The sequence below is a fragment of the Macaca mulatta genome, chromosome 7 (assembly GCF_049350105.2).
Source record: "Macaca mulatta isolate MMU2019108-1 chromosome 7, T2T-MMU8v2.0, whole genome shotgun sequence".
In the NCBI taxonomy this organism is placed as follows: Eukaryota; Metazoa; Chordata; class Mammalia; order Primates; family Cercopithecidae; genus Macaca; species Macaca mulatta.
The window spans coordinates 90919172-90939854 of NC_133412.1; the positions used below are offsets into that span (position 1 = coordinate 90919172).

At 42.0% G+C, this 20683-nt stretch overlaps 1 protein-coding gene, 1 long non-coding RNA gene, 2 other non-coding genes and 1 pseudogene across 11 annotated transcripts in view; all 5 read right to left on the minus strand.

Moving 5' to 3' along the window:
* Positions 1-5191: 5191 nt before the first annotated feature.
* On the minus strand, positions 5192-5298 carry LOC114679793 (U6 spliceosomal RNA). Its single transcript, XR_003731897.1, has one exon. It is a non-coding gene; the product is annotated as a U6 spliceosomal RNA (small nuclear RNA).
* Positions 5299-6751: 1453 nt separating this feature from the next.
* LOC722535 (cAMP-dependent protein kinase catalytic subunit PRKX pseudogene) lies at positions 6752-8242 on the minus strand (annotated as a pseudogene).
* A 107-nt stretch (positions 8243-8349) lies between these two features.
* LOC144329738 (uncharacterized) lies at positions 8350-15636 on the minus strand. The gene is made up of 3 exons (XR_013395371.1): positions 15587-15636; positions 13750-13843; positions 8350-8482 (listed from the first exon to the last, which is right to left on the minus strand). It is a non-coding gene; the product is annotated as an uncharacterized LOC144329738 (long non-coding RNA).
* LOC114679744 (U6 spliceosomal RNA) lies at positions 9729-9835 on the minus strand. The gene has a single exon (XR_003731857.1). It is a non-coding gene; the product is annotated as a U6 spliceosomal RNA (small nuclear RNA).
* A 1647-nt stretch (positions 15637-17283) lies between the features above and the next one.
* Positions 17284-20683, minus strand: part of LINS1 (lines homolog 1) — a 29922-nt gene continuing 26522 nt past the window's right edge. For 6 of the 8 annotated variants that reach the window (XM_077938764.1, XM_028851342.2, XM_028851341.2 and 3 more), the window contains one exon: positions 18301-19182. In XM_077938764.1, coding sequence (XP_077794890.1) covers positions 18303-19182 — 880 coding nt within the window. In that variant the 3' untranslated portion in view covers positions 18301-18302. Of the gene's footprint in view, positions 19183-19515; positions 19731-20683 lie in introns of all 8 variants that reach the window. The other 2 variants (XR_013395370.1, XM_077938765.1) reach the window with 2 other exon arrangements.

The window sequence follows — 20683 nt, forward strand, 5'->3', positions numbered from 1 at the left end:
TGGGATTACAGGAGTGAGCCACCATGCCTGACCTCTTTTTTTTTTTTTTTTTGAGACAGAGTCTCACTCTCACCCAGGCTAGAGTGCAGTGGCACAATCACAGCTTACCGCAGCCTTAACTTGCTGAGTTCAGGTGATCCTTTCGCCCCAGCCTCCTGAGTAACCACAGGCGTGAGCCACCATACCAGACTAATTTTTGTATTTTTTTGTAGAGACGGGGTTTCACCATATTACCCAGACTGATCTCCAACTCCCGGACTCAAGCAATCTGCCCACCTTGGCCTCCCAAAGTGCTAGGATTACAGATGTGAGCCTCCACACCCAGCCTTGTTAGTGCTTTTTAATTGCCTTTTGACACATGAATTCCCTCATGAGTAAAACCTGCTTTGAGTGTAATGAATTGAATTGACATGGAAGAAGATCAAATCGGGTATGAAGAAGATCAAATCGGGTATGAAGAAGTAAAGAAGGCCGGGCGCGGTGACTTACGCCTGTAATCCCAGCGATTTGGGAGGCCGAGGCGGGTGGATCACCTGAGGTCAGGAGTTCGAGACCAGCCTGACCAACATGGTGAAACCCTGTCTCTACTAAAAAAAACAAAATTAGCCGGGCATAGTGGGGCATGCCTGTAATCCCAGCTACCTGGGAGGCTGAGACCGGGGAGGCGGAGTTTGCACTGAGCCGAGATTGTGCCACTGCACTCTAGCCTGGGTAACAAGAGCAACTCCATCTCAAAAAAAAAAAAAAAAAGAAGAAGAATTCAGATATTCTCCCAGAACACTCAGGAGAAGATGAAAGTGGTAATTAAACATGCAGATTGGAAAGCAGAAACTCAATTTACAAATAATTCCTGAAGACAGTGAAATGTAATATTGAAGGATGGCAAAATAACTTAGAGAAAAAAATACGTGTGATGGGTCTATAAAAGACATATTGCCATTAACAAAAAGAATGGCAACCAAAAGACATACTCTGATACATAGTGTGAGAAAATATATCTTTCTTCTTAGGAAATAGTTGGGATGCAAACATAACCCAGTCATTTTTCCTGGAAACATTACCAAAGAAAGGAACCCAAATTAAGATTTTCTCATTAGACACATCATGAAATAAAGACTAAATAATAAATATAATGGTGATAACAAAATGTAGTGTAAAAGTCAAGAATAAAATTTGAGAAGATACATAATGTAAAAAATCACTGGGAATAGCAATTTGGTTTATAAATTCAAGTGAAATTAACAATGGCCAGAAAGCTGGCGGGGGCAGGAAGCGCATTGCATGCAGAATTTACTTCGGTCTTGGCTTTGATTACTGAAAAAAGGAATTTTCAAGCATATTTTTTGAAAAGAGGAGAAAGGTGCCTGGGTACAGAGGCTCATGCCTGTAATCCTAGTGCTTTGGGAGGCTGATGTGGGAGGATCACTTGAGGCTGAGCTTGATACCAACCTGGGCAACATAGCGAGACCCAGTCTCTACAAACAAATTTAAAAGGCTGGACATTGTGGCACACACCCATAGTCTCAGCTACTCGGGGGGCTGATAGGGGAGGATCACTTGCACGCAAGAGTTTCAAGGGTGCAGTGGGTTACCATGATTGTGTCACTGCACCCCAGCCTGGGTGACAGAGTTAGACCCTGTTTCCAAAAAACTAAAAAATAAAAAGCATAGAAAGGCAATGATTTGGCTGGGCGTAGTGGCTCACACCTATAATATCAGCACTTTGGGAGGCTGAGGCAGACAGATCTCTTGGTCAGGAGTTGGAGACCAACCTGGCCAACATGGTGAAACCCTGTCTCTACTAAAGATACAAAAGTCAGCTATGTGTGGTGGTGCATGTCTGTAATCATAGCTACTCAGGTGGCTGAGACAGAATTGCTTGAACCCAGGAGGCAAAGGTTGCAGTGAGCTGAGATCATGCCACTGCACTCCAGCCTGGGTGACAGAGTGAGACTTGGTCTCAAAAAAAAGAAAGGCAATGATTTAAAACAGATATATTTTCCAAATAACTATAAGAGAGAAATAGAAATCACTAACAATTCATATGCAACCCAAAAGAAAACAAAAGAAACACTAAGACTAAAATAAAATGGCAAATACGTAATTTATGACAAGAAAAATTATTTAAGACGTTACACCTATGTATGTTTTACTTTAATAAAAAGGGAAAAGAGGCAAAAGCTTGTCAATTGTGTTTATAATATAAAATTCATTTATTATCTACTACTTATAAACAATCAGGCCAAAGAAATTATACCAATGTTTTAGACTTTTAGTCACATAATAGAGTGGTGGAACCTCAAAGCCTGGCCTTGGATTATCCCAACGCACTTTCCTGGACATACTACAGTTTTTTTTTTTTTTCCTTAAAAGATACAAAGTTTTATTAAACAAACCTGGAATCAACAGTATTATTACATAAATTAGACAGCAGTAAGATTTTCCTAGGGCATATGTACAAATTACAGTGATTTCCATTGTGCAACAAACAGACAGGATTAAAAATAGGCACTCCCCTCCCCACCCCCCATGAAAAGGTGAGATCACGCCACAGGGCTCCCAGTTCCGGCTCACCAAGGGGTGCACAAACCTGCAAAGGCACTCCACCTGTGTGCATGGCATCCGCCAGCAGTAACAGGGGCCCCAGAAGCACATTGGCAACATGGTGAGGCTGCTCAGCGTTCAGCGCAGAAAAAAAAAGAATTAGGCTATGACAGCTGAGCAGAGCTCAACAGTCATCTCAGAGGACAAGAACTGTGGAAAGCCTTCAAATCCCATCTGCTAAAACACACATGTAAAGCCTTTTACATACAGAACAGACGTGTCCACCATGGAAGATCAAACTAAGCCTTAACAGAACTTCCCAACACATGATAATTTATAGAGAACCGTGACAGGGCATCCACCTTTTATTAGGAAGGACTGTTCTGCTGGGTGCAAGGCCATAAGGTTTGCAAAGCAAACTTGATTATGAAAAGGCTTGGTGAAAATACAGCCCCCACCTTCACCAAGACACACACACACACACACATGCACACACCCCAAAGAAACTATCCAAATACATTAAGACACCTGTTCTTGTGCTTTTCTTCTTGCTTTTGTTAAGTGAATCCCATTGGTTTAAGTTAGACTAATTAGAAGGGCTTCTTGCCTCTGTCGGCAACAGAGAAAAATGGTGCAAATGACTCCTCCAATGTGTGTAAAATTCATGCTAGTTAGATTGAAGGAAAAATGAGAGGAACCCCGGCACCCCATTTCAAATCTCTGCAACTGGAGAAATCAAAGGTTGCAAGGACTGTGTAGACCTGATGCAAAGTTAACAGGCCACAAAAATAAAACCCAAGCCAGTGCTGTGTTGCACTCTGTTCACTCAGTAGCTGGAGCAATGAATGATTGTGACATTCTGGTGTGATATTTGTGCAGCCTGAGGTACACCCTGGGCACAGAGTTGAGCCTTGGGGTCTTTAACAGTATTAAGCCATAGATTCACAGTTACAACGGTCCAAAGAACTAGAGGCCACGTAGGTCAAACAAAGAAATGGTGAACACATCCCAAAGCACTCAACTGTTTAGTTCCACTGGAGATTTTTTTTTTTAATGGGTAGTGATTTCAAATGATTTGGTCTTTTTTTTGTTTTGTTTTGTTTTGTTTTGTTTTGTTTTTCTTCAAAGCAAACAAATGATTTGGTCTTTAAGTATGGACAGAAAGAAACAACACGCTGAACAAGAAATTCACTAACAAGTGACTGTACAGTTGTTTCATGGGCATGGAGAGGGAGTGGGGTTGAACAGCATTTTGAGGGGATGAAGTGTGCAATCTTACCCCATTACTGGGGGGTTTCTGCTTCTTATTCTATCATGCTGACAGCAAATATAATTTGCCCATCACTGGCTATAGATAGTTTAGGCTAAGCAGGATTTAGACTTGTGTTGGGAAGGAATTAGAATAATTCAGTAGATGCAGCGTATACTATTCAGTTGTGACTTTATTTTCTTCCTGGCTTTATCAATGCCTATGAAAGCAGGCTGGTGGCATTTCCCTTGAGGAAAACAAGACTTGCCCCACTATACTTCCTGTTGTGGCATATCCATTTCCTGAAGATATTCTCTTATAGAGTTCCAGTTTGAGAAAATACTGCCAACTCATAAAATTACATGAAGCAAAGTAAATTTGTAATTTTTTCTGATACAAATTTTGTGATTATTGTAATGAATTTTCCTCCACATTCAGCACAGTGATTGTTTCATGTGATCATCTATGCGAAAATTTTGGAATGCCATCCAGATAAACTATTTTTATTTATTTATTTTTTATTTTTTGAGATGGAGTCTCACCCTGTCGCCCAGGCTGGAGTGCAGTGGCACAATCCCGGCTCACTGCAGCCTCTGCTTCCCAGGTCCAAGTGATTCTCCTGCCTCAGCCTCCCCAGCAGCTGGGACTACAGGTGCCCACCAGCCAGCACGCCTAATTTTTGTAGTTTTAGTGGAGATGGGGGTTTTGCCATGCTGGCCAGGCTGGTCTCGAACTCCCAGCCTCGGTTGATCCATCTGCCTCGGCCTCCCAAAGTGCTGGGATCACAGGCGTGAGCCACCATGTCTGGCCAGGTAAACTATTTAAAAATTATACATAGTGATTTTTCCATGTTTATAGCTCATTTTGATTAAATTAACCTCTACATGACATTGGGCCATTTAAACTATGACACCACCATGGGGCAGTTACCAGGTAGCCTGTATCACTTCAAATGTTGAAGTGTGCATGACGATCAAAAGTGGGTTTCACACCATCACACGTTCTTGGAAGCGCTTCTAATTTCTCATTTGTTCTGTATGGCTGGAGGCTTATTACAATGTCTGTAAAGAACAAGGTCATCAATGTGCTTGCATATTTCTTTGTCCTGCATATCTGTTCACAATTAAGACAAGGTATTTCAGGCTTTTCCTGATGCAAATTTTCATCAGTATGAAATCCTGGATAACAAAACAGGCAACCTAAAAATAGGCATATGGACTATGTACTTTTTAAAGTGTGCTCAAGAAAAGTGTTTCATTTACGGTTTTATTAATACTTTTTTAAAGTAGAATGTTCAATAATATTATTACTATGATTTTTTTTATAGTCAGCAAACATGAGACTTAATGCTTTTCCTTCTAGCTCCACATATCAGTGCACAGTGTAACATTTTTAAAAAAAAATATGGAATGCTGCATGAATCTGCGGATCTTCCCTGCACAGGGGGCCATGCTAACCTCCTCTGTGCCATTCCAATTTTAGTATACCTGCTGCCGAAGTCAGCACCAGTTTCACCTTTTCACATTCATAGTAAAACTGATGGGAAACTGAATGTGAAATGTTTAGACAATGATGGCCCTCAACTGTTAATCCCAACAGGATGGTGACTGAGGTGCACAGGCTGAAAATACAGTTGTCTAAAACATTTCCACATTTCACTATCTGAACATCATTTTCCAATTAATAACATAGTTATTAATTGTAAAGAGTTTATTCTACTCAACCCACTAATTATTCTCACCTACTGAGTTGACCTCAACGTGAAGAAAAGGTCATTGATGAAAAAGGGCGGCTATGTTCTGTTAACATTTTTTTCTTTTTACAGAGATGGGGTCTTGCTATGCTGCCCAGCCTGGTCTCAAACTCCTAGGCTCAAGCAATCCTCCTGCCTTGGCTTCCTCAAATCCTAGGATAATAGGAGTAAGCCACCGCACCCAGCTTCACTGTCCTTTAAAGTCTTAAGGTGGACGTTCTCTTCATTCCACCTTCAAAGCCATTGCCGGTTTTTTTTGTTGTTGTTGGTTTTTGTTTTTGTTTTTGTTTTTAGACAGGGTCTCACGTGTCACCCAGGCTGGAGTGTAGTGGTGTGATCTTGGATCACTGTGGCCTGGACCTTCCCGGGCTCAAGCGGTCCTCTCATCTCAGCCTCCTGAGTAGCTGAGACTACAGGCACACGCCACCATGCCCGGCTAACTTTTTTGTATTTTGTAGAGATGAGGTCTCACCATGTTGCCCAGACTGGTCTCCAACTGCTGGGCTCAAGCAATGTGCCCACCTCAGCCTCCCACAGTGCTGGGACTACAGGAACAAGCCACTGCACCCAGCTTAGATGAAATTTTTGAAAGTGACACAGAAGGTGTTTTTAAATACAGTACATTCCTCCAACAACTTCAATGTCATTGTAGATTCTTGGAATAAATTCATTCCCATATCTTCTTCTCTTTGTTTCTTCTTTTAAAGTCTCAAGTTACCAGGTAGGAAGCACTAAAGCTACTGAAGGTGGATCTCCCCATGATATTTTTTTCACCCAAACTAAAAAATGCATGTGAGGTGATTTTTTAAATCCATGCAACACACCCTTCAGATGTTGTCCCCAAGAGAAGAGATTTTTGAAAAAACAAATTGAAAAATAAAAATTATAGGCTCTGTGAAGCATTAACATTTACATCACTGCACAATTTCTGTGGATCTGCCATAATGACTTCTATATATACACACAGGTACATACACACACACACACACACAAATTTGTGGTTATAATCGAACAAGTCCAGTTCAAACTTACAAACTTAGGTCTATGAGAAAAACCAAGACATCACAATAGAAACACAACACTAAAGGATAAGACAAAATCTACAACCAAACAACTTTCAAAACCTTTCTACAGTGTGGAATTCCAGTTGCTTAAATAATGCCAGTTACATTATTTTCATCTATGCTCTGATCTGTTTCTGTACATACAGGCACACAGAAAAGTGGAAATGTCCTTATCACGTGAAGAAGACATTGCTTCTGGTCTGCTTAGGTGCAGGTCTTTGTTCCAGGCAGATTCCAATCTTCCTGTTTCTTCCAGATGTGAGCTCCTTTCCTCAGAAATTCTTGAAGATTTCTAAATCCTTCTGCGGCATGGCGGCGGCTGTGTCCTAGTCATTCTCTGGGTAAGTTTCGAAGTTGGAGGTGTCTCCGTCGCGGGCTATCTTGGGCACAATGGGAGGCTTCAGTTTTCTCTGCGGAACAGCTTCCCAGTCCACGGAGCGGAACCACCGATGGCGTTTCACATCATTAGCCCTGTTCTTCATGTTTCCTAACCGCCTTGTTCTGTCAACCACGAGCAGTTTCTTAATGAGGTCTTTTACACAGAAATTCAAGTGTCTGGGGAAATCTATTTTGCCTGCAAGAATTTTCTGATAAATGCCAAATGTGTTATCACACACACACACACAAAGGGAGGAAACCCTGAGAGCATCTTGAATTATCAGGATGCCGAGGGCCCACCAATCCACGGCCCTTCCGTGGCCCTCGCTTTGAATGACTTTGGGGGCCAGGTACTCGGGTGTTCCACAGAGGGTCCAAGTCCTGTCTACCAGCTTCTCGGCGAACCCAAAGTCCATGAGCTTGATGTGGCCGTCCCTATCCAGCAGGATGTTCTCCGGCTTAAGTTCCTGTAGACGATCTGCTTGGAGTGGAGGTACTCGATGGCACAGGTGATCTCCGCAGAGTAAAAGAGACCCTTGGCGCTGGAGAAGCGCCCCCGGTTGCGCGGGTAGCTGAAGAGCTCGCCGCCCGGCAGGTACTCCATGAACCTGTAGAGGAAGCGCTAGTCATGCCACGTCCAGAACAACCTGATGAGGAACAGGTGGATGACTTCCTTCAGGACCGACCTCTCAATGTGCATGTGCTGCTCCTGCTTCAGGCGGATGACGTCGTGAATGCTCATCACCTTGAGGGCGAAGAAATGCTTGGCTGTTTTCTTCTTCACCGGGTCCACCCGCCCGAACATCCCAGTGCCCACGATGGCCAGCGTGTCGAAATTCTGCAGGCGGTAGGCAGGCGGCTAGGCTGGGGCAGAGCGCGGGCCCCCAGCTGGGGGTCTCCTCCCCCACCTCTCTGGGTCGCTCTCCGCGGCGGCTGCCTGGTCCAGTCACGGCGGAGAGCTGGCCCAGGCTCTCCACTCAGGTCCGGGGCACCGGGCCAGGCCGGAGCGCTCTGGGAGCCGGGCTTCCCGGGACGCAGCCTCTGAGGGCGGCGCGGCGGCGGCACCAACGGAGGCTCCCGGTGCGCGCCCTCGCCTCCTGGTGCTCTGCCCGACGCTCGGCCCGGCGCGGCTGACTAAGCCCCCGGGTGGGAGCAGCCGCCGACCTCAGGGGTCTGGCACCGAGTGCTGCGCGGTGGCGGCGAAGACGGGGACCGCGGCCAGGGCTGCCGGGGCAGGGAGGGGGCCCTGCACATTCCCGGTCTCGCCTGGCGCCTGCCGCCGCCTCCAGTTCAGTAGCCGGGAGCGCGCTCTACGGTGTTTTGCTTTTGTTTGTTTGTTTGCCAGCTGATTCACAACTCAAGTAGCACAGTGAGGGTGGACAATACGGGCTGCCCAAGCATCCCAGCATCGTCTGTTCTACATATCACTATTCCAAATGGCATGCTGCTGTGTTTGTGAATCCAGCCTCCCACGGTGGGTATGTCACCACTGACCTGTAACAATTGGAATGACACATTTTCACTAGAGGCGGGCCTTGGCCATCCTCCACAGCAGACTATTAAGTAACAAAATAAGCAATACTATTTATTTACTTCTTACTATGCTGTTTTTTTTTAAAGCCTCTGATGAAATCCTGGTGCCTTCTTCTCTCTTCTTACCAATCCAGGAAGTGTAGAGAGCTGTTGAGCCCTGTTTCCAAATCCCCAGGTGAAGCTGTGCTGACATGCCTTCTGTCCGTACAGCCTTTTCCAAGACTCAGCTATTTGCGATCACCCTCAAATGTTGCCCTGATTCTATTATCAACTTGTAATAAAACTCACTTGTATGGTGGAAAGGCTGTTGCCAATTAATTTTATTTTCGTTTGTCACCTATCTTCCCTTCCATGTAATCGTCAAACTGTTTGTTGTACATATTAAAAATAACACACAATCAAGAGGGCATATGCTATATTCAAGCAAAGAATGCTATGTGAGCCAGGCATGGTGGCTCACGCCTGTAATCTCAGCACTTTGGGAGGCCAAGGGCGGGTGGACAAATTGAGGTCAGGAGTTTGAGACCAGTCTGGCCAACATGGTGAAACCCCATTTCTACTAAAAATCCAAAAAAAAAAAAAAAAAAAAAAAAAAAAAGCTGGGCATGGTGGCACACGCTTGTAATCCTAGCTACTTGGGAGGCTGAGGCAGGAGAACTGCTTGAACCCAGGAGGTGGAGGTTGCAGTGAGCCAAGATTGCACCACTGCACTCCAGTCTGGGCAACAGAATGAGATGCCATCTCAAAAAAAAAAATGCTATGCAATAAAAAAATTATGTACTTGTCAATAGTCCAGTGAGTCAGGGGAACCCTTTCTCTTTATTGTGGAGAAAAATAGCACAATCAGAAAAAATATTAAAAGATAATTTTCAGGAAAACTGACAGTTAAAAATCCAATGTTGTCTTACAAAAGTAGGATATACTACTCTTTTGTGTTTTGCAGAAAAACAAATATCTGGTGATTTGGAGATGGACAATATATGATCCTTAGTAAATGAAAGAAGTTTAGCTGTGGGGAAACCTGCCCTTCTTCATAGTTTATTGAATAGCTTAAAAAGATGTCATCAGCAATTATAAATGTGCTTCTGGGGTGCTAACTTCACGGGCCTCAAAGGGAGAAATGAGTCTGACAGGAGGCTTGAGGCACTTAAAAAACACACAGACATTCTGATTGCCACCCCTAGAAAGTGCTTTTTTTTAAAAGTTAAAAAATATGAAATGCTTCATAAATTTACATGTTATCCTTGAGCAGGGGCCATGCTAATCTTCTCTGTATCATTCCAATTTTAGTATATGTGCTGCCAATATAAGCATAGAAAGTGTTTTTCAGATGGCCAGGCATGGTGGCTCATGCCTGTAATCCCAGCACTTTGGGAGGCCTAGGTAGATGGATCACCTGAGGTCAGGAGTTAGAGACCAGCATGACCAACATTGAGAAACTCCGTCTCTACTAAAAATACAAAATTAGCCAGGCCTGGTGACGCATGCCTGTAATACCAGCTACTTGGGAGGCAGAGGCAGGAGAATCGCTTGAACCTGGGAGGTGGAGCTTGCGGTAAGCGGGATCACGCCATTGCACATTTTTCAGGTAAAACCATGCATCAACTCTACTGCCTTCAATGATTAGGTAGGCTCTACCAAACAGCAAACACCTGAGCCATTCTCACTGGAAAGAAAATCACAGGCAGATCACATTCCATATCTTAATGCTTCTAAGTGTCAGAGAACTGCTGGCACAGTGGTGTGTGCCTGTAATCTCGGTACTTGGGAGGCTGAGGCAGGAGGATCCTTTGAACCCAGGAGTTTGAGACTAGTCTGGGCAACAAAGCAAGATTCCATTGCAAAAAAACAGTATGTAAAGTAAATTTAAAATAAATATCAGAGAAGCGTACTTTGAAAACAAAGCAAAAATCCTGAAAAGGAAAAACACAAGCAATCCACGGTGTACATAAACATGTATTGTACCCAATGCAGTAAGTAACTGGACTACAGTTCATTCCAACTACTTGGTAAGGTTCACTGTGAACTGCAAACTTAGAAAGGGATCACTGTTTGCTTTTCCTTTATCTTAGAAAAGACATAGGCCAGCTTTGCAATTAAGAGGGCATACATGGCGTTTACTGTAAAGGCTTTGATGTGAGTTCAGCTGTACCGTCTTTAAAATAACCAGAGAAACTCAGAAATGGTTTGCTAGTCTGATCTATGATCCTACTATTAGAAAAGGCATTTTATCAACCATAATTTTCAAATGTGCATTTTGATAAAGCAAGACACGTTTTATACTGTCATAAGTGACAATCAAGACCAATTAAAGTTTAATATTTAGGTCAAGTGTCCAAACATCTGGGCAGTCCATGCCTGCCAAGTGCAGCCCTGGTGGGTTGTATTAAGGAAAAAGTGGGAGATACAGCAGTAAGTCCAGTTGGTGCCCAGGGAGATGGTTTGGATGTCTGGAACATCACCTTTGGTGATTGTGTTAAAACTATTTTTGACTTGAATGGTATTATTTTCAGCCTGTCATTTCAAAGGTGCAACCCAGAATGCCAGTATTATTTGTGTGCAGAGAATACAAATAAATTGAAAACCACCATCCTTGGTTTCTACCTCTTCCCCTCCCGTGCACACTTGGGTCTAACTAAAAATTCTCTCTTAAATATCATCAACTGCTTCCTAATGGTCAAATCATCTGGTGGTTTCTCAGATCTCATCCCACTGTTGCTCTCAGAGATACTAAACCCCACATACATTTTCCTTCTCAAAGCTCTATAAAACCTTTCTTAGTTTCCTCATAGTATTTTTTGTTCTCCTGACTCAAATTTCCCTCACTTTCCTCCTTCTATCCAGTCCTCCCCCTACCCACCCCACCTTGTCTCTCTCCACTCTCAGGGCAATCACATTTTCTTCCATTATTTTCATAATACCTGTACACAAATGACTCATATTTGGATCTGTCCTAATTTTCAACAGAGCATTTCTAACTCTCTGCTGGATTCCACGCTGTGCCGATAACAGTATCAGAAGTCACTCAGGTGAGAACTGAACTTTTCTTCCTCCTAGGGTTTCCTACTTCCTTACTGAGTAAACAGAGCAGCATCTCAGCATGCCAGTGAAACGATGGCTCTTTATTTCAGGTCGATCCTGTTTCTCCTTTAAAAATTTTTTTTCCGGTTATACTTGCACACATTATTTAAAGACTAAGTCTTTCAGTTCTAAAAACTTTTCTTGAATTTCTTTGGTACTTTCTCTTTTCCAGTCCTTTTTACTCTTTTTGGTACTCCTATTATTCAATTATCGGACCTTGGTGACCAGTTCTCACATTGTATCATCTCTCTCTCCTGTTTTCTAATTTCTTTGTCCTGTTGCTGTAAAATCTAGATTTCCTCAACCTATTTCTACTGTATTTCTGAGTTTTTCATTTTTGCTATCACATTATTAATTTATAAAAGGTATTTGTTTCCCCACTGAATATTTTTTTCTTTTTCGAGACAGGGTCTTGCTCTGCTTTGTCACCCAGGCTGGAGTGCAGTGGTGTGATCATACGATTATAGTTCACTGTAACCTCAAACTCCTGGGTTCAAACCATCCTTCTGCCAAGCCTCCCAAGTAGCTGGGACTACTCTACTCAGCTATTTAGTTTTTTTTGTTTTTTTTTGTTTTTTTGTTTGTTTTTTGAGGGACAGAGTCTCATGATGTTGCCCAGGCTAGTCTTAGACTCCTGGGCTCAAGTGATCCTCTTGCCTTGGCCTACCAAAGTGCTGGAATTACAGGTGTGAGCTGCCATGCCCAGCCCCTCACTGAAAATTTTTTATGTAGAATACTTTATAATTTCTTTGAGGGTATTGATAAATTAACTTCCTCTTTGTTTAATCTGTTTCGTGTTTGTTTTGATCTCCGCCTTTTGGGTTAGAGGCTTTCCCCTAATTCCTGATGATCCTTGGCTATTCACTCATATGTAAGAGTGAGCCACTTAAATGCCAATTAGCTCTATGTACATGGTGATATTTGCCACTATGGGCTTCATAGTAGGGTGATTTGGCTGAGTAATTTACTTGGGGAACCCTGATATCTGTCTTTAGATCTTTTTTCTTGGGTTTGTTAAATTCCCCAGAAAAGTCTCTTCTAGCCTCCTACCTAGAGTTAGAAGTGTTCTGGCAGTAGAGTTGGGGAGAAGGCCGGGGAGGATGGTGGTTATATTTAGTATGTACATGTTTAATTAATCCTGTTTTCAGTGTTTTATTCCTATCTCCAGCTGTGTCTGGTGTTCTCTAGTCCAAAGACCTGTTGTTTCACACTCTCCGGGAATAAACCTCTAATCTGCTAGGTGGTGGAGGGAGCAATCGCTAACTACATGGAATGGGGCAGAGGATCTAGAAGTAATTGTTTCCAATTGCTTTTCCACCCACCACCCCATGGTACAGCATGGTACTCAAGACTACAAGCTCCTGAGCCTTCAGAGGAATCCAGCTCATAAGTCAGGCTTTTTCAGTTTTCCCCATTCCAGATAGGAATGTAATGTTCCTGGGTCGACTAAGTTAGTTTGAACCCGCCACTGCAAAATTGAAACTGAGACAGTGAAAGAGATCTGACCTAACCAACTCCATCTTGCTTCTAACCTCCAAGCTGTCCTTGTTCATCCCTGGGCATAGGCTGAACTAAGTTTGGGAGGAATTTAGTTTATAGTTTAAAACAAAGATAAGAGGCAAATCCCCTTCTTGACTGGGGACTAGACTGCCTTTATAGGATTAACAAATTAGTCACAAGATTATAAATTATGGTTTAGGAGTCATGCAGCTGGAGGCTGCAAGATTCTGACCCTCCCTAAACTGCTCCTAAGTCAGTAACTATTTTGCAGAGTCTGCACTTGATGGATCAGCTGGCATCACCCAGATTGATAAACTGGCTCATCTGATCTTGGCTCTTGTGGCCCCCACCCAGGAACTGATTCAGCACAAGAAGACAGCTTTAATTCCCTGATTTCATCTCTGACCCAACCAATCAGCACTCTTGACTCAACATCCCCTACCCACCAAATTATCCTTAAAAACTCTGATCCCTGAATGCTCGGAAAGACCGATTTGAGTTATAATAAAACTTCAGTCCCCCCCACAGACGGCTTTGAGTGAATTACTCTTTCTTTATTGAAATTCCCCTGTCTTGATAAATCAGCTCTGTTTAGGGAGCAGGCAAGATGAACCCACTGGGTGGTTACGAATTTTCAACCTACCTACCTTTGAGCTTCCAAAATTGTTTTCTCCTTTTCGATTTTGTCCTCATGTGTCTTGTTGCTTGTGATTTGGCCTCTTTATTGTTGTTAGTGGGTGTCTGAAGGCAGAGAAGCTGATGTGAGCATTCAGCCAGGCCTGCATCCCATTCCCATTGCCCTTGCCTTCAGTGGGATTTCTGCAACAAACTCTTCCCAATCTTTGTGCTTGTCAATGTAGCCACTATATTGCCACTAAAGTCACTTTCTTCCAACACAAAACCAGTCATTTACTCAAAAACCTCATCAGCTGTCTACTGTGTATAGAAAAGTCAATACTCCTTAGCACATCACCCTAGGTCTTGGATGACCTGACTCCAATATACTTTTATGGTGTGACTTATACCACCCACCACACATATCCAAAGCTGCAACAATTTTCGTTTTAATAGTGTACATTCCTCATCTTCTGTCTTGAAGGCAGGGAATAAATTATGCAAGGAGTCTGAGAAGAGGTTGGAACCCAACTACTTGAATCCATTACTTCAGCTCTGCCACTTTATGATCTTGGGCAAGCTACCTAATCTCCATGTCTGCAAAACAATAATAGTAATAATAATAGGACCTACTTTCTAACATTGTTAGAAGGATTAGATGAGCACTTAAAACAGTGGCAAGTAGGAAGTGCAAGGTAAGGATAATGATTATAATTCTCTGCACATCTGTCTCCTCCAGCAGATTATCAAGTCCCTGGAGAAGGATCACTTCTCATTTATTCAACATTTGTGCTGTGCCTATGATGTGACGATGTAAAAAGAGCTTAGCAAATGGAAAGACTGTTGACTTATGGTTCAAATATAATGCGACAAATGATACAACACAGGAAAGAGCAAAGTGCAGAGAATAGAGCATGCAAAATTGAATGGTGTGGAACAGATGGGGAAAGGCTTCACAGATCTAACACTGAAGATGGGGTTTGATGAATGAGTATGTAAGGGCCAAGAGTTGTGCAAGGAACAGTGGATGGGGAAAAAAGCACAGACAGGCTGGAGAAGCAGGTTGGGGCCAATTGCACAAGGCCCTGCATAACCTGTTTACCATACACTTTATTGTTTGACCAGTGTTTGTTAATCTCAGTGTGCTAGCATATAGGGTGTGTCAGAGAATTATGAGGAGTCAAAGTATTTTGTTACTAATAATAGCTGAAATGTGGGGACTGTTTTTTTTTTTTTTCTTTCTGAGATGGGAGTTTTGCTCTTGTTGCCCAAGCTGGAGTACAATGGCGCGATCTCAGCTCATTGCAGCCTCTGCCTCTGGGGTTCAAGTGATTCTCCTGCCTCAGCCTCCTATGTAGCTGGGATTACAGGTGTGTGCCACACGCTCGGCTAGTTTTTTGTATTTTTAGAAGAGACGGGGTTTCACTACATTGGCCAGGCTGGTCTCAAACTCCTGACCTCAGGTGATCCACCCACCTCGGCCTCCCAAAGTGCTGGGATTACAGGCGTGAGCCACCACACCTGGCCAGGTACTTGACATTTTAAAAATAAATGAGGACACACTCCCAAATGATGTTGAACAGAAGAATACATAATCTATGACTCCATTTATAAGAGTAAAAGAAAGAGAAAACCAGGCAAAGATCATTTCTGTTGTCTCAGTTCACGACACAGTTGCCTTCAGGGGTGGACAGTGACAGGGAGAGGACTCAAGAGGGACTTCTGGGTGCCTCATGCTATTTGTCTGGGGACTGGCTGCATAGATGTGCTGTTTCTGAAAATTCAACAAACTGTATACTTACAGTGCACTTTTCTGTATCTCTTCTGCTTTAAAACAAGTAAGTTAGGTGCATGGCACCATGTACTCACTTGCATTTCCATATGCTTTTACTGGAAGGGCCGAGGTTACAGACTGCTCTGGGAACTCACTGTGCAGACATATATCAATAGTTTTGTGTTCCTTTATGACGTAACTCTGGGAATAGCACTTAGATGCTCAGAAGGGCCAAGGATAGTGATCACACCAGCCAAGGGTCACCTTTAGCAAAAGCAGGGCTTAGTGAGTGTGTGATGAATTGACTTACACTCTAGTTAGTTATAAATGTAGATATTCTGAAACACCAACTTAGCATACCTGTAAGACTGCTTTTCCCTCATTTTACACGCAATGAGGGGCTGACAGTTCCTTGCTAATCCTATAGAAAAACACAGGTCAAAACCACACCTGCATAAGCATGAGTTATAATGCATTCAACATTTATGTACCCTTTGGAACAATATTTTTTTTTTTTTTTCCTTTTCCCAGTTATTTCCATTAAAACACAGTTACCCATGTGTCACTTGACAGGGACATGTTCTGAGAAATGAGTTGTAAGGCAATTTTGTTGTCATGTCATGTGTGTTACAGAGTATATTCAACAACGTAGATGGCATAGCCTACTACACACCTAGGCTGTATGGTATTGCCCATTGCTCCTAGGCTACAAACCTGTACACAGCATGTTACTGTACTGAATACTGTGGGCAACTGTAACACAATAGTAAGTATCTGTGTATCTAAACATGCCTAAACAGAGGAGAGTTATAGTAAAAATAATGGCTTGATAGTCTTATGGGACCACTGTACTATGTGGTCTGTTACTGAAATATCCTAATGCAGTGCTGCATGTATCCAGCTAAAAATAGTACAAAAAGATGAGAATTTGTCTTCCACATCAGACCTGTCTCCTAAGGCAACCACTATTATGACTTTCTTATATAGTCTTACATACATATTTTATACATGCACAAAAGCACATATATTAATGTGTATTACTCCTGCCCTGCTTCTTTCCCTAAATAATTGCAAGCCCCATGTATTTACTTGTTTTTTACTGGAGATGTTTCACATCCACAAACATGCATAAAATGCATTATTTTCACAGGCATATAGTATTCCACTGAACAAATCCTGACTTAGTTAACCAGATATTTCTAGTAAAACTCTAAATAAAACCTTAAAATATTTTGCAAATAATGTGGCATCCTTGAATACACATTCTTTGACGTGCTTTTTCAATTATAGTAGAAACTGCCTCAATGCCGTTTCTCAACAGCCTCACCAACATCATGTTAAATGCAAACCTTTTGACCTTTGCATTGCTATTTGGCTAACACTGGTACTTCACTGTTATTTTAATCAGCAACCTTCTATTTAGCTCCACTGTTTTTTCCATTTCTACCTGAATTAAGTACTAAACTGTTTCAAATACCATAGCCTTAATCTATATTTTAATGTCTGGTAGGTTTAGTCTTTATTCTGTTTCTCTGCAAAGAGATCATTTTAAAAAAAATTTACAGGCAATACTTTAGACTGCCTTAATGCAAGACTTAGCAGCACAATGTAGCTATTGCTCCTATTACACAAACATATTAAAATTGACTTTACTGCTTCCCTTCAAGAGTATGGAACACAATTATTCATGTCACAATTTTAAATAGGAAAATTATATAGTGATTAAAATTTTTTTTAGAAAGAATCATGTTCATACAGTAGGCCAGGTATAATAACTTCTCAAAGAAATGGCTAAGGTTTTACATTTTTAATATATCACTTTCTGTGTAAATACCCCAGAAGGAAATAGTAACTATATTTGGTTAGTGACCCTCCTGGATTCAAGTCCATCAAGAACACGTGAAATTGACCTTATCTGGAATTAGGGTCTTTGCAGCTGCAATCAAGTTGAGACCATACTGGATGAGGGTGGGTTCTAATCCAATGACCGATGATGTCCTTGTAGGAGGGAAACTGGACACCGACACAGGAAAATGCTATGTGAGGCAGGAACTGGAGTGATGCCGCTACAAGACAAGGGACACCATGGATGGTTGGCTGCCACCAGAAGCCAGAAAGGGGCAGGGAGGGATTCTTCTCCAGACCCTGAGAGCACTGCCCTGCTGAACCTTGAGTTTGGATTCTGGCCTCCGGAACTATGAGAATAATTTCAGGTGTCTGAAGCTGCAGCACATGTGGCAAGTTGTTATGGCAGCCCTAGTTAAGAAGCGTGATCACCACCCCTGATTTTGTATCAGTTTGAACTGTCATAAATCTCCAGTGGTATATAGGTATATTGAGTGACTTGTCACTTGATATCTCTTTTTCAGTCACTAGGTTGCTTCCAATAAGGCAAAAAGTAAGAACTTGTTTAGAAAACCCAGCCAGGCACAGAGGCTCATGCCTGCAATCCCAGCACTTTGGGAGGCCAAGGCGGGTGGATCACTTGAGGTCAGGAGTTCAAGACCAGCCTGGCAACATGGTGAAACCCCCGTCTCTACTAAAATACAAAAATTAGCTGGGTGTGGTGGCGGGCACCTGTAATTCCAGCTACTCGGGAGGCTGAGGCAGGAGAATCACTTGAACCAGGGAGGTGGAGGTTGCCGTGAGCTGAGATCGTACCACTGCACTCCAGCCTGGGTGACAGAATCAGACTCTGCCTCAAAAAAAAAAAGGAAAACCCTTTTGTGGTGATTATTTTATACTATTATTTCATTGAGACATAATTTATATTAAGGAAAAACAATTCCTGGAAAATAAAATGCCAATGTTTTACAAAGTGTTCATAGTTTTATTACTTATCATTTCTATGTATTTTAACAACTTCAAAAGTGCAGTTGGATTATATGGGAAAAGATTTTTCTTTTGCAAACGGCAGATGGCATCTTGTAGTTCCTGGAAGCATTTTACTATTGTGTAAAATATTCCCACTTCAGAGACGACATCATTTGGGGCTACTTCACAATCAAAGGAGAAGGCAGTATCAAATTCTTTCAGAAACAGAGGCCTTGATGGAGGCTCAAGGCTAAATTCTTCTTTATCTCTGCTTGTCCCAGCTGCATCCTGAATCTCCATAGTTGCTTGTTGGTGTAAAGATGTCTGTTTACTGTTAGCTAAACACTGGTCTGTAGATTCCACTTCAGAATCATCAGAGCTGTCGTAATCTACCAGACTTTGAGAGGCCCGGGGGGAAGACAGACTAGAAGTACACATGGTGTCAGTCCCCTTGGACATCATAGCTTTCAGTGGTTCAGAGGGAGCATCGGAAGCCCAGGAGTGCCGAGTACACACATCTATGTGACTATGAGGAGCAGTCAAATGATGGGGTATTGTTCGGTTGGTGCTTTGGTCTTGGACAAGTGAGGGGACACAGTCACAAATACTTATGTCATATTTAGATTCAGTTGCATCAAAGTTATTGCAAATGGTGAAAAAATTATCCCAGTCCTTTTGCAGTAATTTTAAATATCTAACAAAATATTCAAGAAAACAGGTTTCTGATGAAATCAAAAAGTCAAGAAGAACTGTAGAATCAAATCCTATATTTTTTAAGAAGAACAAGAAAATACAGTGGGGATTGTAGCCATTTTCATGTGTGTGATGGTCCCACATTTCTTTTCCTTGGGTCAAGCTTTCAGTGGCTTCACATCCTCTGAAAATGAAGATAATGGAGAATCCAGATTAACGACCTTACAAAAATAAACAGTTTTAACAGATATAATTCACATACCATAAATTAACCTATTAGATTACTTTTAAATCTATGCATCACTTCTTAAAAGAAAAAATTTCAAAACCTATTCCTTTCCCCATAAGCTCTAAATAAGTCCAACTCAGTAAAGCAAAATCCACTGACTTTGGCAGTTCTAGTTTTTGTCTGCCCAATAAAAGTTCTCTGTCATCCTTTCTCTTGACATCAGAATTCCTCATTCTTACAGGTAACCAATTCCATTTGGTAAGATAATTCCTAAACCTCCTTCCTTACCCTCCTCAACAAGGGTGGGCATGGTGACCCAGGCTGACCAATCAGAACACTCCATGCTCCTGGCCACCATGACTGGTTCTGACAAGGCTCTGTAACCCAAGTGGGTTAAATCAGATCTCTCCTGGGACTTTTGCTGGAGCTACGGAAGATTATAACTGTAGGGCTGAGGTAAGCCTTGAACTGCTGGTGGCCATGCCTTGAGAATGAATTCAAAACTGTGAGACAGAGAAAAAGAGAAGTGACTGATGACATGATTATAGTCCCTGTACATACCTAACTCCAACTTGACCCTTTAGAATTCCCAGTTATGAGCCAATAAACTTTGGTTTTCGCTCAAATTAGAGTTGGTTTCCATCATTTACAACCAAAAAAATCTTAACAAATACAACTACATCTGAAAAAAGTATCTATGTTGTAAGCACATGCCTCTCTGGACACACCGAACTGGAATTAAGAAAGTCAGAAATTCACATACAAAGTAAGTTTAATTCAGGGGTTTCCACTTCCTGAGGAGTAAGGAGCTAACTTTGAGTACAATTAAGATATACTCTTACAGGCGTGTGCATTTTCAGACTGAATTTGTATTTGACCGTTTTGAACCTAATTCAAATCACATGCAGGAATTTTGTGTTCTTGATTAGAATCTTTTGAAAATTGGCCCCAAACACTTAAGAGTCTAAGAGCAGCCATTGCCAGCAGTGTCATAATACAAGTAAGTACTGGCAGCACAACACTGCACCACAGATCATTAGCAAGAAATCCCTTTCTCCCAGGCCAAGAAAGAAATGGAAATAAAGCAAGTATGTGAGTGTTTTAATAAAGCAGAAGCAGAAACAGTGGAAAAGGTCATCAGTTATTAGCTTCATAACCAATTATAGATATTTGCCACAAGAAGATATTATCTCAAGTACAGCTATTTTAATAAAGCAGAGACAATCAGTATAAATCATCAGTAACATAACCAATTTCAGACATTTGCCTCAAGAAGGTATCAGCCCAAATTCAACTGAATATTGAAATGAAAATTCAGAACAGCTCCTTTTGACTATTTCTAAGTTTGTATTCACCTTTACAAAAGCAAAGATCATCTTACTGAAGCTTAACACAAAAAAGTAAGTCTTAGGGGTGAAAAGAGGTCTTAAATGAACAACAATTAGGATTCAGAGAA